The sequence below is a fragment of the Nesoenas mayeri genome (assembly GCF_963082525.1).
Source record: "Nesoenas mayeri genome assembly, chromosome: 4".
NCBI lineage: Eukaryota > Metazoa > Chordata > Aves > Columbiformes > Columbidae > Nesoenas > Nesoenas mayeri.
In genome coordinates, this window is record NC_137540.1 from 77,467,945 (window position 1) to 77,492,660 (window position 24,716).

A 24,716-nucleotide genomic window follows, 5' to 3' on the forward strand; every position below is an offset into this window, starting at 1 on the left:
TGAGCAGGTTGGCTTTACTGCAGAGCTGAGAGGAGAGAAGTGCAGGTGCAACAGCCACCAGGAACCGAAACTCGCTCTGCCTCGGGGAGGTGCTCAGCTCATAAAATGGCTTAGTCTGGAAAACACCCTTCAGCTCATTGAGTCCAACCACAGATCTCAGAGCCCACCAGCTCCTTCCAACACAGCCCTTACACCCCCAAGAACATCTCGAAATTAAATTCAAAAGCTGCCCCGGGTGGGAGAGGAACGGCCGCGGTGGGAAACACCAGAGCACGGGGGGGCTTTGCTGACCACGCTGGTTTATTGAGCCAGGACGAGTTTCTCGCCAAGGACCCACATCCTCCCGGCAGCGGATCCAGCCCCCCAGGGCCCGTTGGGGGGCCCGTGGCGCTGTGGGCTGCGCAGAGCCGGGCTCACAGCGCGGTGCTGGCTGGTCCTGCGTCGGGCGCCTTGGCCTCCCGCGGGTAGAACTCGGCCAGGACGTTCTCGGGGATGCGCTTGAGCAGCTGCTTGGGGAAGATGCGCAGCAGCTGCCACCCGATGTCCAGCGACTCGAAGATGCTCCGGTTCTCGTAGGGACCTGCGGGAAGACGCAGGGAAGGGAGATGCAGGAGCGGGGAGATGTGGGAGCTGGTTCAGAGCCCCACGCCCCCGTCCTGGCTCCAGGAGGGTCCGGCTGTTCTCTCACCCTGGCTGATGAATTGCTTCTCGAACTTGTGCAGGAACTCCAGGTAGAGCAGGTCGTCGGCCGAGAGCGCCTCTTCGCCCACCACCGCCTTCATGGCCTGCACGTCCTTCCCGATGGCATAGCAGGCGTACTGCGGGGACAGCAGGACAGACGGACACGGTGACACCCGCCGGGCAGCGCAGAGACCCCCCGCCCAGCTTCGGGAGTGACACCAGCCTTTGCTCCGGTGTTTGCTGCCTGGTTGTGTCACCCTGCGCCTTGGGGACACCCTGTGCCTTGAGGTCACCCGGAGCTTTGGAGACTCCTCATGTCCTGGGGACACCCTGTGCCTTGGGGACACCCTGCGCCTTGGGGACACCCTGGGCTTTGGAGACTCCTCATGTCTTGGGGTCACCCTGTACCTTGAGGATATCCTGTGCCTTGGGGACACCCTGAGCTTTGGAGACTCCTCATGTCTTGGGGTCACCCTGTACCTTGAGGATATCCTGTGCCTTGGGGACACACTATGCCTTGGGGACACCCTGAGCTTTGGAGACTCCTCATGTCTTGGGAACACCCTGTGCCTTGGGGACACCCTGTGCCTTGGGGACACCCCGAGCTTTGGAGACTCCTCATGTCTTGGGGTCACTCTGTACCTTGAGGACACCCTGTGCCTTGGGGACACCCTGTGCTTTGGGGACACCCTGTGCTTTGGGGACACCCTGAGCAGGGTCTATGTGCCCAGGCTTGGCCAGTTTGCCAGTCCTTTTCAAAGCCCTCTGGTCTCTGCAGCATCCACAACAATATATAATTATATTCTATATAATATATTATAATATATAATATTTATATATAACATACTGTAATATATATAGTATCTTACAATATATTATGCTCTGTATAATAATATATGCTGCAGGGAAAAAACGCTGTGTGCTGTCAGCCTGGGATTCCTGCTGCAGGACAAGCTACAGCTCTGCCCCCCCATTTTGGGGTTTTGGGCCCCCTGGACTCCCACCCCATCCCAAACTGCCCCCCCACATGAAGGAGGTGCCAAACGTAAGTGTTTTGAGTCCACGATGAGCAGCAAGATCCCAGCCCCACGCAGGGGTGAAGGGCTTTGAGGTGACAAATGAGCCCCCTCCCCGTGTCCCCCCTGTGTCCCCCAGTCCGTACCAGCTGGTTGGAGACGTCCCCATGGTCCTTCCTGGTCATGCCCTCCCCGATGGCCGACTTCATCAGGCGGGACAGGGAGGGCAGCACGTTGATGGGGGGGTAGATCTGCGGGGGCAGAGGGGACCCCCCAAAATGGTCACCCACACAGGCAAGGGGACTGTCGCCCCCCCGGTCCCCCTGCCCTCAATACACCCAGTGCCAGGGGGTTTCCAGACCCCTTGGGGCCATATCTGTCCCCGCACCGCTGTGACACGGGGCTGGGAAGGGACACGGGGACCGACCTGCCTGTTGTGGAGCTGCCGGTCCACGTAGATCTGCCCCTCGGTGATGAAACCCGTCAGGTCGGGGATGGGGTGGGTGATGTCTGGGGGACAAGCGGGTGCCGTGAGCCCCAAAGTTGTGTCTGGCCCCCCGTGAGGTGGCCGTGCCCCGAGCCGGGAGTGACCAGAGCAGCACAGCCCCAGGGAGGGAAGCTCCCCCAAAAACTGCGTGTCCCCTGCGTCACTGACCGTCGTTGGGCATGGTGAGGATGGGGATCTGGGTGATGGAGCCGTTCCTGCCCTCCACGCGCCCCGCGCGCTCGTAGATGGTGGCCAAGTCCGTGTACATGTAGCCGGGGAAGCCACGGCGGCCGGGAACCTCCTCCCGTGCGGCCGAGACCTGCGGGACGGGGCTGGATGGGGCTGGGGGGACCAGCACCCCAAGTACCTGGTGCTGGAGGGGGCTCAAGCACCCCAAGTACCGCAGGCACCCCAAGTATCCTGGGCACCTCAAGCACCCCCAGCATCCTGGGCACCCTGGGCATCCCAAGTATCCTGGGCACCCCAAACACCCCCAGCACTGCAAGTACCCCAAATATCCTGGCACCCCAAATATTCCAGGCACCCCAAGCACCTGCAGCACCCTGGACACCGCAATTATCCCAAATTTCCTGAGCATCCTGGGCACCGCAAGTACTCCAAGAACCCAGGGCACCCCGAGCATCTGAAGTATCCTGGACACCCCAATTATCCCAAGTATCCAGGGCACCCCGAGCACCCAAATATCCTGGACACCCCAAGTACTCCCAGTGTCCTGGGTACCTCAATCATCCCCCAGCATCGTGGGGACTCCAAGCATTCCCAGTATCCTGGGTACCCCAAACATATCCAGCACCCTGGGCACCCCAAGTATCTTGGGAACCCCCAGCACCCCAAGTATCTCAAATATCCCGGGTGCCTCGAGCACCTGTGGTACCCTGAGCACCTCAAGTGTCTCCAGCACCCTGGGCACCCCAATTATTCAGGTTTCCTGAGCACCCCCCATGGCAGTCGCACCCCCTGCCCCATGGGGAGGGCCCAGGGGACCAGGAGGGACCGGGGGGGCCGCTGACCTCCCGCAGCGCCTCGGCGTAGGAGCTCATGTCGGTCAGGATCACCAGCACGTGCTTCTCGCACTGGTAGGCCAGGAACTCGGCGGTGGTGAGCGCCAGCCGGGGCGTGATGATCCGCTCGATCCTGCCAGGGGCGCAGGCTGGGTACCCCGGGCCCCCCGCCCCACGCAGCACCCCCAGCCCTGCGGGCACCCGCCTGGGGCTGAGCCACACTGGCTGTGGGCAAGGGGGTAGGGCACCCCTGGGGACCCCAGATCTTGGGGTGCTTGAGCTGGGACTGGGCAATGGCTGGGGAGGGAGCCTTGACAATGGGGGGTCACCCAGCGCTTCCCAGAGGGTCTCCCTAGATCCACAATGGGGGCCACCCAGCCCATGCTACACACCCCCCACATTGTGCCCTCACTGAACCCCACTGGAGGTCACCCCCCATCCCAGCACTGGGACAAGTTTAGGGGAGCCCAGGGGGCACATGGAGTAGCCCAAGGGACTCAGCACCCTGTAGGATGGAGGAGGAGGAGAGGGAGGAGGAAGAGGACAAAGTTAAGAAAGAGGAGGAGGAGGAGAAAGAAGATGGAGAAGAAGAAGGAGAAGGAGAAGGAGAAGGAGAAGGAGAAGGAGAAGGAGAAGGAGAAGGAGAAGGAGAAGGAGAAGGAGAAGGAGAAAGAAGAAGAAGGTAAAGGTGAAGGAGAAGGTGAAGGAGAAGAAGGAGAAGAAGGAGAAGAAGGAGAAGAAGGAGAAGAAGGAGAAGAAGGAGAAGAAGGAGAAGAAGGAGAAGAAGGAGAAGAAGGAGAAGAAGGAGAAGAAGGAGAAGAAGGAGAAGGAGAGATGAAGTAGAAAAGGAGAGGGAGAAAAGGAGAGGGAGAAAAGGAGAGGGAGAAAAGGAGAGGGAGAAAAGGAGAGGGAGAAAAGGAGAGGGAGAAAAGGAGAGGGAGAAAAGAGGAGGAGGAGGAGGAGGAGGAGGAAGAGGAGGAGCACAGCCAGTGCTGGACCCGTGGCCTGACTCACGTGGGGTCATTGGCCAGGTTGAGGAACAGGCAGACGTTGTCCATGGAGCCGTTCTCCTCGAAGTCTGACTTGAAGAAACGAGCCGTCTCCATGTTCACCTGGCGGGCGGAGGAGAGGAACGCTTGGGGAAACTGAGGCAGGGGGCCGGGGCAGCAGCAAAGCTGTCCTGTGGGGCTGGGGCTCCCCGCTGTGGGGCTGTGCCGGGGTGAGCGGGACCAGCCCCCCATCCCCGCTCACCCCCATGGCAGCGAAGACGATGGCGAAGTTGTCCTCGTGATAGTCCACCACGTCCTTGGACTTCTTCACCAGGCCGGCCTGGCGGCAGATCTGCGCCGCGATCTGCGGGGGACGGGGGTGGCAGGGGGTGACAATCCCCCCGAGGGCTCACAGCACCCCCAGGACCAGGATCTGGCCCCCGTGGCAGCAAAGGGCAGGGGGAGCTGGGGATGGAGGTGGAGTGAACAATCAGGACCCCAGGACGGACACCAGCACCCCCAGATGTCACCCAGCCCGCGGGGGGGACCAGTGCCACCCCCCACCAGCCGTGTCCCCTTGCTGTGACATGGCATGTGTGACTGTGGTTCCCCTCCATCTGTCAGGGATGCTTCTCCATCCCATTGCACCACCGGCTGTTCTGGGGGGGTGGGTCTGTGACCCCCCATCCCACAGGCACTCCACATCACCCCCCCACCACATGCAGCTCTTGGCACAGTGGGGTTTGCTCTACCCCCTTGCTTGTGCAGATGGGGAAACTGAGGCACGGGGAAAGGTGGCCTTCCCTTCTCCTGCATGCAGCAGCCCGTCACCCTGCAGGGCTGGGGGGTCAGGAACCCCTGTGACACCCCACCTCGTTGTGGGGGAGGCCGGCGGCCGAGAAGATGGGGATCTTCTGCCCGCGGGCGATGCTGTTCATCACGTCGATGGGCGAGATCCCCGTCTGGATCATCTCCTCGGGGTAGATGCGGCCGTGGGGGTTGATGGGCTGGCCTGGGGGGTGAATAAGGCACCCGGGGGGGCACCCCAAAGCGCAGGACTCACCCCAATGGTACCAAAAATGAACTGCTGGAGGTAAGGACCAGGGCAGCCCCCCCAGCAGCCCTGGCGTGGGAGGGGATCACCAGGTACCCCCACCCTGCACCCGTGTGCCCCCAGGGTATCCGATGGGGACAAACGGACCCCCCTGGGGAGCTGGCGTGGGGGCGGAACCCCGGGGCTGCTCTGGCCATCAGGGCACGGGGTCGTCCCCAGACCCCCGGGGGTCCCCAACCCCCCCGCGGCTGTGCCCCGTTTGTCACCGTTAATGTCCAGAAAGTCCTCGGCCATCACGGGGGGGCCGCTGTCGATGGGTTTGGCGGATCCGTTGAACATCCGACCTGCAAAGAGAGGGATGCTCGGCCCCCCCGAACGCACCGGCGCGGGGGAGGACCCAGCCTGGCGCGCAGTCACCGGGCAGGGCCACCATCCCATCCCGTCCCTGTGCCCGTGCGGGGACGGGCAGGTCTGTGTCACTGCGGGGCTTTCCCTGCGAGTACCCCCGGGCACGGGAAACCCGGGACATGGGCAGCACCCGTGGGTGGCAGGGAACACAGCGCGGGGTGGGTGGCAGGGGGTGAGGAGCAGAGGACTTTGCACCCGGGGTGGCTGTAGGGACTCCAGGGCTGTGTCTCGCAGCGCCCCCCCAAGGCCTGGGGACAAGGTCCCCATGTCACCGCGTGGGGGGCGCGGGGAGTGCGGCACCCGAGGGCTGGGGGACACCACAGGTCCCCAGAGTCCCCCTCATGCCACTCGAGCCACCCTCCATCCCCTCCCCCTTGGGGTCCCCTGCAGTGGGGTGACACCGAGCCCCCCCATGCCTCCCAGGGGGAGCGGGGGGGCACAATGCTCCCAGAGAGCCGCCGCATCACCGCTCACCCTCATCCTCATCGACCCGCTTCGAGCCGCGGGATCGATGGCGGTGAAGCCGATGTGCCACCGTGTCCCCCCCCGGCTCCCCCCTGTGCCGCTGCCGTCCCTGTGGGACGTTCTCGGGGTCCCCCCCCCGGGCCGGGCAGCGTCGCCGCTGTCAGAGCGGATCAGGGTGATGGGGGGGCCGGGATGCGGGAGCGCGGAGCATGAAAGGTCAGTAACCTTGAACTTCACCGGCACCCACGTCTGCCGCAAACAGGGAGGGGGCACAGGAGGGGGGACAGTACAACCGGGGGACCCCAGCCTGGTTTGAGGGGGGAGGGGAAGGGGAAACCTCCCCCAAAAAACAGGGCAGGGAGGTTTTACAGGACAGCTCAGGATGGACTCTGCGCACCCCGTCTGCTCTGTGTCCCCTCCCAGGGGACTCACGCGTGGGGACAAGGGGGACCCTGGCAGGGAAGGGAGCCGGTGGTCCCCGCCAGGGCGCTGTCCGGTTGTCACCGCGCTCGACACGTGTCCCCGCTGCCCTTTCCCGCTGCCCTTTGCAGGCGGGCGGAGCTGAGGGGACAGAGATTGCAGGTGACACTCGGTCCCCGACCGGGCAGCGATCCCCTGTGCCAGCCGAGGTCCCTCCGCGGGGACCCCGAGCCACCACTGTCACCAGCGGTGACCCCTGCGAGCCCCGGGGGCTGCGGGACCCTCCGCAGCCTCTCACACGGCTGGAAGCTGGGGAGGAAGGGCTTGGGCTGAGCCTAAACTGGGGTGCTGGGGGGGGTGGTGCCAGCACCCAGCTCTGCCCTGGCCGGTGTCCCCGTGGAGACAGCAGTGGCCTCACGCGTGGCCACGTCTCGGGGCTCAGAGGGGACGGGCAGCCCCTAGCTCTCCCAAGTTCAAGGCAACGAAAGTGTTAAGGGCACAACCTCTCCCAGGCCAGGCTTTTTCTACTGGGATAACTGGGCAGAGGGGACCCAGCGGGACGTTTTAGCCCCGTAGGCAGGTGACTGTCATCCCGTGCTGAACGCGACACCCCAGGACTGGGGACAAGCTTGTCGCCTGGACACAACCTCAGGACCTCGACACCCCCAAAATACCCGTGTCCCCCCCGGCTGCCGGGTGACCCCATCACACCGAGCGGTGCGGGGGCTCCGCGGGGGGGGCCGCGCTTACCCAGCATGTCCTCGGAAACCGGGGTGCGCAGGATGTCCCCGGTGAACTCGCAGGAGGTTTTCTTGGCGTCGATCCCAGATGTCCCTTCAAACACCTGCGGACACCCCGGGGCAGAGCCGGGGAGGGCAATTAGCGGGGATTAGCGGGGGGGGGCGGTCTCCGCGGGGAGGTGATGTGATTCGCGCTCACCCGAAAAACCCGTCACGGAGAGGTGATAAAAGCGGGGGGGCAGCCCGGGGTTAAGGAAACTCCTTTGGCTTTGGGGAGAGCTGGGGAGGGGGGGTTCACGCTCTCCTGAATGCAACGAGAGCAGCAGAAGGGCCTCGGGCAGGGCAACCGAAGGCATTTTTGATCCGTATAATATTTGACACCATTTGTATTAATTAACCTCCAGATCGCTGCTTTAATTAGAGCCGTGTGGCCCCCGGGAGCAGGGCAATGCCTTGGGGAAGCCGGGGGCACCCGGCTGGGGGGTGACGGCCACAGCACCCGCCTGGGGGGTGGGGGTGCAGCTCGGTCCCCCCCAAAGCTGCTGCTGCAAAAAGATCCTCTTTTTTCCCCTTTTTGCCCGTTTTCTCGCCTCCCGGGCTGACTCCCTAATAGGATTACAAGGGCGCTGCAGAGGTCCGGGCGGCATTAAGTGGGGGGGAGGTCTGACCGCTCGCCGGCAGCTCTGCAGCCCCCCCCGAGCTGATTAGAGGGGACCTGGGCTAATTAGGCAGGACGGCCCCGGACGGCCCCAAACGGCCCCGGTGCTCCCGGTGAAACCCCACTTGGCTGCACCGGTTTGGAGGGGGCGGGCACCCCGCGAACCCCCGGTCCCGGCTGGTGGCCACGGGGGGACGGCGGAGGGGTCCTGGCATGGAGCGGGGGGCAGCCCAGGGAGAACGAGGGGTCCCGAGGAGGCTGCGGTGTCACCCAGCTGGGGACATGGGGGGCGACCTGGGTGGGCAGCTGGGGCGAGGGGAGGATGGGGACAGCAGGACAGGGACCCAGCAGAGGGTCGTGCCCACGTCACCCCCCATCCCGCTGCGGTGGCGCAGACGGTGGCGTTTGGAACGTGGTACCTGCTCGGAGCTGAGGGTGCGAGGGCTGACACAGCTTTGTCCCCGCCGGTGTCACAGCACCAGCTCCGTCCCGTCCCCAAACACCGGTCCCGCAGCCTGGGACAGCCGCGACCAGAGCCCGGCTGCGGCAGCCACCGCTGGAGGGGGACAGAGCCCCAGGCCATGCAGCATGCGCGTGTCCCCTGTGCCACCGCGGCCCCTGTCCCTGTGTCCCCTGCCTGGGCTCACCTGGACGATGGCTTTGGAGCCCATGACCTCCAGGACCTGCCCGCTGCGGCTGGTGCCGTTGGGCAGCATGAAGTTCACGATCTCGGCGTACTGGGCAAACTGGAGGGACAGGGACAGGGTGAGATGGGGGGGGGACCCGACACCATCCCTTGCAGCCCCTGCCTGCACGGGCCTGTCTGCCAGTGCTGCCTCAGTTTCCCTTCCTGTAGTTGGGGATTCGTGCTCCCTGAAGCCACCAAACACCAGGGGGACATTCAGCAGCTGATGCCAACAGGCAGGACCTGCCAGTCCAGGCAGGAGGTGTCTTGGGGAAGGTGCTGCCTGTCCTCACCCCACCCCAGAGCTGTGGCACTGCTCCGTGCCTCAGTTTCCCCAGCACTGCGGGATGCCAGGAGCAGACAGACCCATCACCTGTACGAGCAGCATCTCTGAGAGCTGCCCAAAGTGCATCCGCAGCCCTGGAGAAGCCCCGTGGAGCTGGTGACACCCCCAGGGACCCCCACCCAGCCACGACCCCCAGGGGGGTGGAGGCAGCACTTCTGCAGCCCCTTGGCTGAGGGACACGTCCTGCTCAGGGGACAATGTCCGAGGGGCTTTGCTCCATGAGCACATCTGCCCAGCCCTGCTCTCTTCCTCCTCCTCCTCCTCCTTGCTCTCAGCCACCAGCGCTGGCTTCGGCACTGTGAACTTTGGACTTTAATTCTGCTGTAAAGACCTTTGCATAAAGGACAACAAAGCGGAGGAAACCCCGCCATGGCCCGGCTCTTTAACTGAGCTGCTGGATTTCCATCCTGCCGGGCTGGCCATGAAAGGGGCCACAGAAACCAGGCACCGGGCAACAAAGGCCCTCGGAGGGTCCCGGCTGGCCTGGTGGCCACCCAGATGAGCCCAGCCCTGCGCCGGGAGCAGGGACAGGCAGGGTGACACCGAGGAGCCACCCAGTCTGGGGACAGGCTGAACTGGGGTTTGGGATGTGACCTTGCTCAGAGCTCCTGCATGGAGCTGGAGCTTGGGCAGGGGCACAGGGGACAAGGGACAGGAACTGGAGCTTGGGCAGGGGCACGGGGGACAAGGGACAGGAACTGGAGCTCAGGTGGGAGCACAGGGGACAAGGGACAGGAACTGGAGCTCAGCTGGGAGCACAGGTGACAGCAAACACAAGTCTGAGCTTGGATAGGGACACAGGGAACAGGAAGCAGAGCTCGGGGAGGGGCACAGGGGACAAGGGACGGGAACCAGGGCTCAGTCCGGCACAGGGGACAGGAGCTAAGGCTGGCACAGAGGACATGGACAGGGACACAGAGGACAGGGACAGGAGCACAAGGGACAAGGACAAGAGCACAAGGGACAGGGGCACAAGGGACAGCAGCACAGGGACAGGAACACAGGGGACAGGAGCTCAGGGACAGGAGCACAGAGGACAGGGACAGCAGCACACGGACAGCAGCACAGGGGACAGGGACAGTCGGACATGGGACAGCAGCACAGGGACAGGGACAGCAGCACAGGGGACAAGAACAGCAGCACAGGGGACAGGGACAGCCGGACACGGGACAGCAGCACAGGGGACAGCAGCACAGGGACAGCCGGACACGGGACAGCAGCACAGGGGACAGCAGCACAGGGACGGGGACAGCAGCACAGGGGCTCTGCTCCCGGCCGTGTCCAGAGGAGGGAGCTCGGAGCCGCCTGACAGACCCCAGAGAGGAGGGGACAGCCCAGGGGACAGCCCGGGGGACAGGGGATGTGGGACAGGGACACGCTCCCCACTGCACCCCCCATTGCACAGCGGTCCCCGCACATCCCAAAGTGACACCACCGAGGTGTCCCCTCGTCACCCGCGGGGTCCTACCTTCACATTGTCCAGCACCACCAGGGGCCCGTTGACACCACACACCGTCTGGTAGGCTGGAGGGGACACACACTGTCAGTCCCCAAAGCTGGGGACGCTCCCCCCAGGGCAGGATCGGTCCCACCCGCGCCATTCCCGCTGTCCCAGTCCTCCCAGTGGCAGCCCCAGTGACTGGCGGGGGCTAAACTGGAGCCCCGGAACCTCCATCCTGAGGGAAACGGGGCTTTTCCCGAATTCCTTCCATTTCGGTTCATTTCAATAGGAATGAAGGTACAGAAGGGGGGACAGTGAAAGCCGGGGTGCAGCGGCAAGTCAGTGGCTTCCCTCGCTAAGCACAGCTCTTCAGTACCCCAGGATTTTGCTTAAAAAAGCCCCAACCAAGCAATAAAACAAACACCAAACAAAAACCAGATGGAAAATGAACAAACAAACCCACAAAATCAAACAAAACCAAACGAAACAAAACCCCAAACCCAAAACCAAACGCAAACAAACCCGCACGCACACACACACACAAACCCCCGTCCTCCAAAAGCAAATCAAACAAAATTAACAAATGGAAACACAAACCCAGCCCAACCAAACCCAACACAGCAAGGAACAACCCACACACCAAAATACCCCCAAACCAAACATAGAACACACCCAAACACCACCACCACCACCAAATAAGGTCCGAGCACCCGCAGGGTGACGCTGCCTGGTGGCCACGGGTGCTGCCAGGGACCCCACAGCTCGGGAGGGGACATCGGGGTGACAGGGACTCAGTGCTGCATTCAGGCAAGGAAACAAGGCTGCTGGGGATGTCACCTCTCCTAAGTGACAATGCAGACCCCAGGGACAAGCGGAGGCAGCGGGGACATGAGGAGAGGATGGCAAGGATGGCAAGTTGCAGGAGGAACCGCTGGAGAACCCAGCGCGGAGCAGCAGCAGCTCCAACACGAAGAATCGAGGAGGAAATCTGGTTTGGTAGAGAATCAGCCAACTTAAAAACACTCAGAAAACATGGAGCCTTCAAGCTGGGGAAGGTAAAACATCCCCGAGCGGGTTCAGGAGGAACGTGCCACATGGCTACTGACTGTGGGACCTTGTGAGCCTGACTGCAGTTCACCATCACCGTTCCTGCCATTAACAACAGCGAAGAACACTCATAATATGCAGTTACAGAAGGGAGACATCTAAAACACAACCCGTATTCTTCCGTGGAGCTCTGGCAATTTATATTTGCTTCTTTACGGGAGTAAAGTTCATCTTTAGGGACGTTTTGAGGGCTGAGAAGATGGGAGTTGCTGCCCAGCAGCAGGGAATGGTGACAAGTTCGCACAGCTCGTCTGATGTCAGATCACAGATTATTTCTTAGTTTTCTCTGACTTTTCCATTTGTCTTGTGAGTCTTTAGTGGGAATGAGGGGTCTGGAGCATCTTTGTGCTGAGGAGACACAGAGAGCTGGGGCTGTTGAGTGGAGAAGAGAAGCTGAGAGGGATGTGATCAATGGATCAATAGCTCAGGGTGGGTGTCAGAGGATGGACCAGACTCTGTTCAGTGGTGCCCAGCGCCAGGGTGAGGGGCAACGGGCACAGACTGAAACACAGGAGGCTCCATCAGAACTTGAGCAGAAACGTCTTTGCTGGGAGGTGCCAGAGCCTGGCCCAGGCTGCCCAGAGCGGGTGTGGAGTCTCCTGCTCTGAGACATTCAAACCCCCTGGGATCCTGCGTGATCTGCTCCGTGATCCTGCATTGGCAGGGCTGGGATGGGGACCCAGAGAGCTCTTGCAGCCCCACTGCTCCGGGGCTCTGTGACAAACGGGGAGGAACGGGTGCGGGAGCGCAGCGAGAGGCAGCAGGTCCCTGCGCGGGGTCGGGAGCAGCTTCCCAGGCGGGTGCAGGTGCTGGGGAACTGATCCGGCTCTAAGCCGCTCCTTGATCATTTTTCCAATGTGTCAAATGCCGTAAACGCCTGCCATGGCGGGGCCTGGCTTCGCTGACCCCGCCGGGCCCTTTCAGCCCTCCTGCCCTCTCTTCTCACACCGGGCTCTCTCATTTCCTCATGATCCTAATCCGACTGGAGAGGCCGGGCCAGCTGGCCGGCATCGCTGCGGGGATGGGTGGTCCCTGCCGCAGCTGCGGGATGCAGGTCCCCATGGGATGCGGGTCCCCATGGGATGCGGGTCCCTGCAGCACTCATGTCCCCACAGGATGCAGGTCCCCACGGGATGTGGGTCCCCACGGGATGCAGGTCACTGCAAGGATGCAGGTCCCCGCAGGATGTGGGTCCTCACGGGATGCGGGTCACTGCAAGGATGCGGGTCCCCACGGGATGTGGGTCCCTGCAGGATAGGGGTCCCCACGGGATGTGGATTCCTGAACGATGTGGGTCCCCACGGGATGCGGGTCACTGCAGGATGCAGGTCCCCATGGGATGCGGGTTCCTGCAGGATAGAGGTCCCCACAGGATGCGGGTGCCCACGGGATGTGGGTCCCCACGGGATGTGGATCCCCATGGGATGTGGGTCCCCACGGGATGCGGGTCCCCACAGGATGCGGGTCCCCACGCCCCAGCATCCCGGCAGCACCTCTCAGTGATACCAGCACCAGCACAGCTCCCAGGGTGCATCCCAGTCAGACCAGCCCTAAAAATCCATTTTGGGGAGATTTGTCCCATTTGCTCCTTGCCGGCTGCATCCTGTGGTGGGGAGCACCCATCCCTGGCCACCCCACGTCCCGCGTCCCCCACCCGGCCTGTGCCCCGTTTTTGTCATCCCCGCTGTTTTCACAATTAGCCTTCTCCCCGTTACCCAATTACGCCCCGTTCCCGCTGGCTGCCCATTCAGCAGCCTGGGGGGCTGGCACGCCGGAGCCGCCTCTCGGCCACCAACCTCCCCGCCTTTGTCCCCTTTCTTCCCAAAGGGACCGTTCAGCCTTTTATTTCCCCTTCCAGCTCCTTCACAAATATCCGCCGCCGCTTCCCTTCCTCTGGGAGGTTTTGTTGGGCTATTTTCTTCTCCCCCGCCCCGTCCCCTCTGCAGTCCCAGCTGTTGGGGAGCCACCCACGTGGGACAGGGGCTCGTCCCTCTCCCCGAGCACGGTGGTCCCCAGCCCAGCCCCAACGGCTGCCAGCGCCCTCGGGACCCTCCCGGCGGCCCTCCCAACGCACCGGAGCATCTTCTCCCACCGAGGGCATCAGACCCTCTGAGAGCACCACTTGGGGACCTGTGGCTGTGACATGGGATCATTGGCCAAGCTCTCTGCCCATCCATCCAGTCAGCCTTCCATGCATCCAGCTCTGTGTCCATCTATCCATCCATTCATCCATCCATCCATCCATCCATCTATCCATCCATCCAGCCAGCTCTGCATTCATCCATTCTTCCTTCCATCCATCCTCCTATCTTCCATCCATCCACCCACTCTCCAGCTCTGCATCCACCCATCCATCCATCTTTAAATAACACCTATATATACATATATTAGCCCTCCAACCATCACTCAGGGAGAGCAGCACCATTTCTCTCATTTCCTCGTAGGGAAACTGAGGCAGAGAAGGTTCCCCAGCGCAGACGCACGGAGGGGGTCCCTGGCAGCGCAGGGTCCCTGGCAGCGCAGGGTCTCAGTGCTGGCTGTCGCAGCGCTCCTCTCCGACCAAACCAGTCTGTCCGTAAAGGAGCTGAACCAGGTCCCCTTCCTACCCCACAGTGACTTTGCTTTGAGTATGGGTTGTAGGGCGGTGGCAATGCCACCAGCATCCCCAGTGTGGGTGGAGCAATCATAGAATCATAGAGTCATTTTGGTCAGAAAAGACCTTTAAGATCATCGAGTCCAACCGTTAACCCAACACTGCCAAGTTCACTATTAAACCATGTCCCTGAGAACCTCATCTCGTGTCTTTTGAACACTTTAAACACCAGGGATGGTGACTCAACGTAACCCAAGGGTCTGGGCTCCAGGGACACTGGTTTGGCCTTGCTCTTGGAGTCACGGCACAGTGGACACGGGCAGGGACCTCCTGAGCGCTCCTGGTGCAAGCAGGGTCACCTGGGGCTGGTCGAAGGTCTCCAGAGATGGGGAATCCACAGCACAGCAGCCTGGGCCAGCGAGGAAAGGCATTTTAGGGGACAGAGCCCCCAGAGGATGGATGAATGGAGGGATGGACAGAGGGATGGTCGGAGGGATGGATGGAGGGATGGAGAAGATGGAAGTGCAGATGGATGGAGAGGATGGTGGTGGGGCTGGAGAGGACGGAGAGCTGGATGGCTGAACAGATGGATGGAGGGACAGACAACCAGGCTTGGTCATGGAGAAATGAACATGGGAGATGATAAAAACGTTGCTCCACGGTTCTCTGTCCTTCACCATTTCCACTGAAAAGCCCCTTACAAAACCCTTCACCTCACCAGCCCCCCCGGGGGCCCTTTGGCCCAGGCCCGGCCAATATCACGAGAAAATTAAACTCACATAAGGGATTTTTCTGCAAAACTGTCTCATTTTGTACAAAGGAACCCATAGCTCCCGGGCTCGCAATGGGGGCAAAGCCCCGGCCCGGCCCCCACTTGTTGCATCGCTCCAGCCCCCAGCCCGTGCCCATCCCAAAGGGCTCTATCGCGACAGAGAAGGACATCACGACAGTGACGCCAAGTGACAGCGCAGCGAATGGGAGCTGGACGGGGCAGGAGAGGAGGGGCGGCCCCTGCCACCGGAAAGCACTAATTCCGATAATTAAGACGTTGAGCTGTTATGAACAAGCCGGGGGGGAGCAGGGTGGGTGGGCTGCGGCCGGGCGGCTGCCGGGGGGCACGGCCGGGACTCGGGGGGCGGCGGGCGGGGGGAGAGGGGCCGAAAGAAAAGAAAAAGGCTTTCAACCTTGCCTTTCCACACCCCCAGCCCCAAATTCACAGCTCCTGTCAGATGCAATCTCCGTTAGCCCTGACACTCACGCACTGCTGGCCACCGAGGGGGGGCACAAAGGGCCCCCGGGGGACAAAGAGGACCCGACCCAACTACACCCGCCGCTAATTGCTCCCGCTCGCCCTCCCCAGCCCCCTGCCCGGGCATCCCCAGCCCCACACCGGCCTTAGGGCTCTGCGCCAAAGTGCGCCGGGGGGCTCGTTCGGGAGCGGCCGGGGGGTCCCAGGGTGGGATTGGGGGTCTCAGGACCGTCTGGGGGTCCCACGACCTGCCATCTGCCACGGCGAGGGGACGGATGCAGCCCCAGCTCCATCCTCCTCCAGCCCAGGCCGTGGCGGGGGGGCTGGAGTAACACCCCACCCAGGGTATCGCCCTCTCCGCAGAAGTTGATTTGGGACAAATTTGTCACCTGTCCCGTGACGGTGACCTTGGCCTCCAGGTTGGGATGTGCGGCGGGTGATGCTCACCACTGCTTAGGGGCTTCACAGTTCCCTCGACCCCAAATTACAGCTCCCGGGGTTCGCATGGTGGATGCACGGGACGGCGGAGCAAAGACTGGAAACTGCCCCAAAATCCCCAAATCCCTCTCCCCCCAGCCCAGAGCAAGGACGGGGTGACGAGGTGTCTCAGGGGTCCCCAGCCGGTACCGAGCCAGGAAGGGTCTCTGGTGTCCCCAAATCACGGGGTGAGGATCCCACTGCACTGCCCCGCGCCTGGCACCCCCCGGCAATGGGCCAGGGGTGGGTGTGCTGAGCGCAGGGTGACCCTGGGCTGCTCCGGACCGGGCTGGATGGATCCCACATCCCCAGTGCTGCTCGCTGTCCCATCATCCACAAGCTTAGTTTTTAACCAAAACGCTGTTCTCGGGACGGGGCACGAATCCAGCCCCGATGGCGACTTTGAGCTCAAAATCCCGCTCAGCCCGTCCCTGTCCCCATGGCGGTGACACATCCCGCGGGGACAGCGGCGTCCCCGGGATGCGCCTCCCCAGGAGCCGCCATCGCCCGCCGGCCCCAGCCCGCGGCCATCCTGGGACTTTTCCGACAGTCCCTAAGTGACCAGCTCTCCCCCCTCCGCAACCTGCCCATTGTGCCATGTGTCACTTTGTGTCGCGCTGTCAAACCCACCGGCCTGTCCCAGCCCGGCGGAGCCGGTGAAAAGCCCGGCGGGGGGTCACACTCTATGCCACTAATTAGGACCCGCCGGCCGAGGGTTCCCATACACACCTGCACGTCATGTGAGGAGCGGCAAAGAATGGCAGGAACCAGCCGAGCGTGAACCAAACAAGCCAGCCCCGAGGAGAAAAAATGCTGGGCTTGCTCTTGCATTTTCTATCAGACAAAACAGAGCTGGGGGTGGGCGGTGAGGAGCGGGGCTGCGGACCCCGACCAGCTGGGCGGGAGGAGGGAGGAAGTGATGGAGAGCGAAGCTGTGGGGCTGGGGGTCCCACCCCGGCGGGACGGACCGTGGGGTGCGCGGGTGGGAGGAAGGACGGCTCCGGCAGCGCGGCTGGGGACATGGGGGACGAACAAAGGCAGGACACGGTGGCTGCAGCCCCCCAGGACACCCACCCCCTGTCCCCAGCACCACGGTTTGGGGTGCATAGGGCTGAGAGACCTTAAAGCTCCCCCAGTGCCCCCCCTGCCATGAGCAGGGACATCTGCACCAGTTCAGGGTGCTCAGAGCCCCGTCCAGCCTGGCCTGGGATGTCTCAGGGATGGTTCATCCACCACCTCTCTGGGAACCTGGGCCGGGCTCATGGAATCACAGAATCATTTTGGTTGGAAAAGCCCCTCAAGCTCATGGAGTCCAACCATAACCCACCCTGTCACTGCCCCATGTCCTGAGAACCTCATGTCCATCTGTCCAGCCCTCCAGGGATGGTGACTCCAGCACTGCTCTGGGCAGCCTGTTCAATGCCCCACAGCCCTTTGGGGAAGAAATTGTTCCCAGATCCAACCTCAACCTCCTCTGGCGCAACTTGAGGCCGTTTCCTCTGCTCCTGGCGCTTGTTCCTGGGGAGCAGAGCCCGACCCCCCTGGCTCCAAGCTCCTTTCAGGCAGTTCAGAGATCAGAAGGTCTCCCCTCAGCTCCTGTTCTCCAGCTGAACCCCCCAGGTCCCTCAGCCGCTCCATCACACTTATGCTCCAGCCCCTCCATCCATCCCCTCCCAGCCCAGCCCTGCAGCTGCTCCCAGGCTGTGCCTGTGCCCTGGGGACCGTGGGGACACATTGTGGGACAGCCCCTCTGCCTGAGCAGCCCCAGCCCATGTGCAGGCAGCGGCATCGTTCACTGGGTTGTTTTTCGTAAAGATGGGTCAAGCCAAAGGGCAGGAGGTGAGAAGTGCCTCTTCCACTTGCTTGTGCTAATGGATTTGCGGCGCGGGGAAGCAGCTGCTAATACCTCTCCTGCCTCTCAGGAGAGCCGGCCCCAGCAGAGCGGCACAGGCAGCTCTGCCTGCTCCTGCCTGCTCCTGCCTGCAGCCCTGCTCAGCTCCCAGTGTCCCCCCCAGTGCTGGGGTGTATTTGGGGATCATGTAGCTGCTCCTGTGCACGGTGCCACACTGGGACCACACACTGCTGGGACCCCATACTGGGGGTACTGGATCCCATGGTGGGCCCCCCAGTTTAAGGAGGACAAGGAATCACTGGAGACAGTCCAGGGAGGGACACAGAGATGATGAGGGGTCTGGAGCATCTTTGTGCTGAGGAGACATAGAGAGCTGGGGCTGTTGAGTGGAGAAGAGAAGCTGAGAGGGATGTGATCAATGGATCAATAGCTCAGGGTGGGTGTCAGAGGATGAACCAGACTCTGTTCAGTGGTGCCCAACGCCAGGGTGAGGGGCAACGGGCACAGACTGAAACACAGGAAGCTCCATCGGAACATGAACAGAAACGTCTTTGCTGTGAGGTGCCAGAGCCTGGCCCAGGCTGCCCAGAGTGGGTGTGGAGTCTCCTGCTCTGAGACATTCAAACCCCCTGTGACCCTGCGTGATCTGCTCTGTGACCCTGCGTGATCTGCTCTGTGACCCTGCGTGAGCAGCTGGGGCTGGGGATCTACAGAGCTCCTGCAGCCCCACCAGCCTGGGGCTCTGTGGCTCTGGGACCCCGGGCTCCCAGCCGTGGGGCTGGGGAGGGGCTCTGGCATTGCCGTGGGGCAGGTGCCACACACCTGGGGTGGTGGCACACACAGGGACACCCCTGGGGCAGGGACAGTGCCCAGCTCAGCAGGTGTCCCCCAGCAATACCCACGGTGGGCAGACACCTGTCCCCCCAACCTGCTCTGCTGTACCCACAGGGCATCAGGTGCTGAGGGGGACGCTCCATTTACCTCCCCCTGACCGCTCCGAATGTCACCCCAGATGCACCCCCAGATCTCTCAAGTTACCGAGGTCCCTCCTCCTGCCTCCCACCATCACCCTGTAGTACATTTTTGGAGCAGTCCCAAGTGCTCCCTCCCATGCCAGGACCCCCCCGGCACACAGGGCTGCAGAGCACCGGTTTGTCACTGTCCTGTGCCCTCACACACCCCTCTCCAACATACGGTGAGGACAGGACACCCGGGGCAGGACTCAGTCCCAGCCTGGACGTGGCTTTGCAGAGTCAGTCCAGCTGCTCCCCCAGCGTCTCCCGTGGGTGCAGGAAGGAGCAGCCGCAGCAGCGAGAGCCTGAGCCTGTGGGATGCAGCCGGGAGCCAGCGGGAGGGTAGGACCTGCCACCAATGTCACAAGAAACAGCCTCGGGTCCCTGCAGCCACCTCCTGCCCAGCTGGTGACCCTCCTGGGGCCAAGGGCTGGCTGTCACCCGTGTGAACTGGGGACAGGTCACCCCTGGGTGGCTGCTCCCGGCTTCCTGTTGACAGCAAACAGGGGCGGGCGGGCAGAGCCGGCTGCACTCAGCCGCACCGGGACGGTGCAGCCGGGGCCGTGCCAGCCTGGAGCCACCCGCCTGGGGACGAGGGAGGTGACAGGAAAGCTCCCTCCAGCCACCCCGACCCGCCAGCAAAGGCACAAAGGTCACCGCAAATGTCCTTGATGCCTCCGAGCCTGTGGTGCTCGGGAACGGGGTATTTTGTGGTCACAGGCGGTACGGACCCACAGACAGCCCTGGCGGTACGGACACACAGACAGCCCTGGCGATACGGACACACAGACAGCCCTGGCGGTACGGACCCACAGACGTCCCCCCAACAGCCACCACCGTCCTCACAGGCTCCAGCACACAAGCGGCCCCTCCCTGCCGTGTCTCAAGCTGCCGACTCCATCTTGTCCCCCCCTGCGGGGGGTCAGGGTGGGATCCATCACCTGGCGGGCACCCAGCGCACCCCAGTACCGCTGCGGGATCAGCCGCACCCAACACAACCCCCGCCACCCCCAGCGGCTGTGACACCTCCACAGCCCTTGCAGATACCAGGAGGGGTGACAGACCCCCGGCCCCATGACAGTCCCTGGCCCCTCCCGAGTGACCCGTACAGCCCCTGTGCTCCCTCCCAGGGCCTCGGCAGCGAAGGCAGAACCGCTGCCCGCAGGCAGGGGACATGGAGGGTCCCCAGAGCCCAGACCCCTGCCTGCCCCGCTGTCACCCCCCGGCCCTGCCATCTTTGCTTGCACTAGTGCCACCCCCCCATCCCTGTCACCACCCCAGTGTCACCCACCTGTCTGCCTGCCTCAGGGTCACACCCCGTCCCTGCTAGCCCTGCCTGTCCCAGTGACACCCCCCCGACCCTGCCACCCCTGCCTGTCCCAGGGTCACCCCTCCAACCTTGCCACCCCTGCCTGCCCCAGTGACACCCCCCAAACCTGCCACCCCTGTCTGCCCCATGGTCACCCCTGTCCCTGCCACCCTGGGGCACCCATGGCGACCCTCCGGCTTTGGGGCAGAGAGATGCCGTGTGTGTCCTCCGTGTCCCCCCACACTCACTCAGCCTGGGGTTGCTGCTATAGTCGCGGGTGACGGCCAGAGCGTGTTCCCGGGCTGCGGGCAGGGCTGCCCGCGCTGCCTGCACCTGCGCGGCGGCCATGGCGGCACCGGCACTGGGGACGGGAGCAGGACCGAGGCTGCAGCCGGGCAGGGGCGGGCGGCAGCGCCATGGGCTTTATCCCCCCGCGCCGGCCGGAGCCGGTCCCGGCCCGTCGGGGCCGCCCCGCCCGCAGCTCCGGCGGCTCCGGCAGCGGCCGCAGGTCGTGTTGGCTGTAAACAGCGGGAGGGAGCGGCGGGACCGGCCCCCACCCCACCCCATCCGGGCGGGGAATGGGACAGGGAGCCTGAAGGTGACGGTGGGGATGGGAAAAAGGTTGGGGTGGGGTAACGGTGGATTTAGGGGCAGCATTCAGAGAAGGGAACGGAGCTGGTGAGGGGCTGGAGCACAAGTGTGATGGAGCGGCTGAGGGACCTGGGGGTTCAGCTGGAGAACAGGAGCTGAGGGGAGACCTTCTGATCTCTGAACTGCCTGAAAGGAGCTTGGAGCCAGGGGGGTCGGGCTCTGCTCCCCAGGAACAAGCGCCAGGACCAGAGGAAACGGCCTCAAGTTGCGCCAGGGGAGGGTGAGGTTGGATCTGGGAACAATTTCTTCCCCAAAGGGCTGTGGGGCATTGGAACAGGCTGCCCAGGGCAGTGCTGGAGTCACCAGCCCTGGAGGGCTGGACAGACGGACGTGAGGTTCTCAGGACACGGGGCAGGGCCAAGGGTGGATTATATGGTTGGACTCCATGATCTTGAGGGGCTTCTCCAACCAAAATGATCCTGTGATGCTGTGGTTAGGGACAGCGGAGGGTGGGAATAGTTTGGAGTACAGTGGGGTTATGGGTACAGGGGTCTGCATCCCCCACACCCCGCAGGGCTGGGGATGGGGGGTCATGTCGGGGGTGACAGTTGGTCACCCAGCATTGGGGACAGGTGGGTGCCAGATGGGGTGTGCGGTGCTGAGGGGCTGTGCTGGACGTATCTCTGCATGCACATGCTTGGGGGGCTCCGAGCTCAGGCAGAGCAGGCGACAATGTGCTCCTAAATCCCACCCAGCCCAGCAGAGCCACCCACACGAGGTTACTGGTACCAGTAGAGCCGGGGTGGAGAGCGGCTCAGCCGCAGCTGCCGAAGGCGATGGAGGAGGCAGGAGGCAGGACATAACTTTTATTTACCATTAGAAACCATAAGAAACCGCAGTATTTGTTAAAGTTTTACATCCAGTACTTTTCTTTATCCTTTTTTCCAACGTACAAGCCAGGAGCAGCTGCTGGAGGCGAGCGGAGCGGGGCCAGCGGCCTCCCCGGCACCTCCCGCGCCCCCGGGACAGCTTCGCTGCGGCTGGTCGCTTTGGGAGGGGAGAGTCTGGACAAGCAGCTTTGGGTCACTTTTGGGGTCTTTGTGAACGCAGCATTTTGGTTTAAATTTGCAGAAAGGGCAGCTCGTGGCTCCCCTGCTTCCATTTGCACCCCTCCGGCTGCTGAGCGACGGGAGGAGGATGCAGGAGACCCACGAGGATGCCCCGGGCTGGGAAAACACACCAGGGACCTCCCAAAAATCCCAGGCTTTGGGGGCTCCTTCACAAATAAAACCGGGCCTTGTTTTCTCTGAAATGCCCCCAAAGCTGCTCTGCCTGGGGAGGCGCGAGGGTCTCACTTCTCCACCACACTGGGCCAGGGTTCCTCCCAGTGAGCACAAGCTGGGAGGAACTGGGGTGACCTCGGGAAACTCCCGTGATTCAGCTGCTCCCGGGGAAAAGAGGGAAAACCGAAGCAAAACCAGTCCCAGGGGGGGTTTCCAGGCAGGACCCCCCGTCCGGTGGGGCTGGGGGGAACAGCATCCCCGCTGCGCTCGCCTCTGCTCGCTGCCTTTCAATACCACGTTTGCAGACCAGGGAAGGACGAAGAACGGCGATATAAATATAAATTAAGTGATGGAGGGAAGGGAGAAGGGCTCTGTCCTGTCGAAATGCCGCCATCTCAGTCAAACACGGCACGGCGTGTCGGGGTCTGGGCAGCCCAGGGCACCTGCAGGATCCGGCAAATCCCACATGTCGGGAGAGGTGCTGGCAGCGAGTGTGGTGTGAGCCGGGCCGGGAGAGGGGAGCTCGTCACCATCACCGAGACCTGGCCCTGCGCTCTGCGTCCCCAGGCCAGCCCGTGTCCTGCCTCAGTTTCCCCACCGGCGGCCGTGGGGCTGCCGACCCGTCCCCAGCTCCGCAGACCTGAGGGCTCGCTCCCGTAAAGTGCTCCAGACGTGAGGTGATCAATAAATACTATTTCATAGAAACGCTTGATTTCAAGGTAAAATAAAAAACCACCCAAACCTCTTCATAAAATCATTTATTTTAAATATTTCCCTGCAAAAGCGCTGGGAGCGTGCGGGCCAGCAGCTGTGTCCCCACAGGGCTGCTCAGTGCTAATTATCACTATGACACATTGAAGGGCAGCAGGAGGACGCAGGAGCCCCTCGGTTTGGGGGGTATTTGGGGGGTGAGCCCCATGGCAGCTCCTGGGGGCTGGGAGGGGGCTCAGGGCATCACCCCAACCCTGCCACAGTGATGTCCCTGCAGGGTGGCCTGCCAGAGCTGGGCCACCAGCGTCATGCCATGGTGATGCCACCACAGAGCATCATGCCATGGTGATGCCACCAGCATCCTGCCATGGTGATGCCACCACAGAGCATCATGCCATGGTGATGCCACCAGCATCCTGCCATGGTGATGCCACCACAGAGCATCATGCTGTGGTGATGCCACCAGCATCCTGCCAAGGTGATGGCACCACAGAGCATCATGCTATGATGATGCCACCAGCATCCTGCCAAGGTGATGGCACCACAGAGCATCATGCTATGCTGATGTCACCACAGGGTGTCCTGCCATGGTGATGCCACCAGTGTCCTGCCAAGGTGGTGCCACAAGCATGCTGCTAAGGCGATGTCACCACAGGGTGTCCTGCTATGGTGATGCCACCAGAGCATCTTGCCAAGGCGATGCCATCAGGGTGTCCTCCCAAAGTGATGCCACCACAGGGTACCCTGCCACAGTGATGCCACCAGCATCCTGCTAAGGTGACGCTCACACCACAGAAGGGTCCAACTCTGCCCAGTGCAGCCCCCTGTCAGCAGATGCTGGGGGGACCACGCTGTCCCTTTCCTGAAGAGCCACCCCATGCAATGTCCCTCTCGTTTTTGCCACTCGCTGGTCTCCCTGACGCTGTCCCCATGCCATGCCCTGCCCGAAAAGCACCGCACACCCGCAGACGAATCCTGTGCCCCAGGAAGCCATTGTCACCCTTGGGGACCAGGATGCTGAGACGGAAGGTCAGAGGCTCCTCCAATGTCCCCGAGGTTTGCCAGGGGGCAGCACCAAATTGGGGTGTGGGAGAGTGGTTTGGTTCTGCAGGAGGAGCCTGGGGATGACTCCTGAGTGCAGGGACCACTGGTATGGGGGGCTGGGGACATCACCAGCACCATGCGTCCCCCCAGACCTCCCACCCCCCAGCAGAGGGGACCCGGACCCCACAGCCACCGGGATGCTCTGAGACAACCTCCATCGGAACACAAAGCCCTTGGCAGGTGGGGAAACTGAGGCACGACACTTCCCCAAGGACACCAGGGCTGGGCAGAGACTGAGCCCTGTGCTGCCCTGCGCTCTCCCCTCTGGGGAGCCCTCCTGCTCCTCGGGGCTCCGGTGGTGACACAACACCACGAGCCCTGGGGTGACAGTCCGACATCCCCCCAGAGCTGCTCCTCTCCCAGCCAGACCACAGCACCATCTGCAGACCCTGAACCGCGATACCTGGGGGGACGTGGCCCTGGAAGATCCAGCGGTGACGGCGAGGAATGGGACAGCGTTGGTGACATGGGACACCCAGAGACCCCCCTAGGTGTGACCTGAGGCTGGGAGTTGTGGAGTGTCATCATGGCTGTATCGGCGTGTCATCCATGGCCGTATTGGAGCATCATCACAGCTGTATCGGGGTGTCACCCAGGGATGTATCGGGGTGTCACCATAGCCATATCAAGGTGTCATCCAGGTCTGTGTTGGGGTGCCATCCATGGCTGTATCAGGGTGTCATCACAGCCATATCAAGGTGTCATCCACAGCTGTATCAGGGTGTCACCATGGCCATATTGGGGTGTCATCCACGGCTGTACAGGGGTGTCATCCATGGCTGTATTGGGCTGTCATCCACGGCCATATCAAGGCGTCATCCATGGCGGTATGGGGGTGTCACCACAGCCGTATCGGGGTATCAGGGTGGGTGACCAGGCGTACACACTTGCACCCACACCCAGATGGACGGTAAATCATCTTCCACATCCCACCTGCCAAATCCAACCCCGGTGCGGGGTGTGGGGTGCGTGGGGGTGCAGGGGATGGAAGGTGGGGCTGGGTGGGGGAGACCTT

General features: G+C 62.6%; 1 protein-coding gene across 1 annotated transcript; it reads right to left on the minus strand.

Annotated features, from left to right (window-relative positions):
- Positions 1-413: 413 nt before the first annotated feature.
- ATP6V1B1 (ATPase H+ transporting V1 subunit B1) lies at positions 414-20,360 on the minus strand (the record flags this gene model as incomplete). Its single annotated transcript, XM_080343563.1, has 14 exons — positions 414-580; positions 689-818; positions 1,844-1,948; positions 2,125-2,207; positions 2,353-2,503; positions 3,216-3,339; positions 4,221-4,318; positions 4,458-4,559; positions 5,068-5,207; positions 5,516-5,593; positions 7,293-7,386; positions 8,588-8,686; positions 10,440-10,495; positions 20,261-20,360. 14 exons carry the CDS (start codon positions 20,358-20,360, stop codon positions 414-416), a joined length of 1,527 nt encoding a protein of 508 aa, XP_080199689.1.
- Between the last annotated feature and the right edge of the window lie 4,356 nt (positions 20,361-24,716).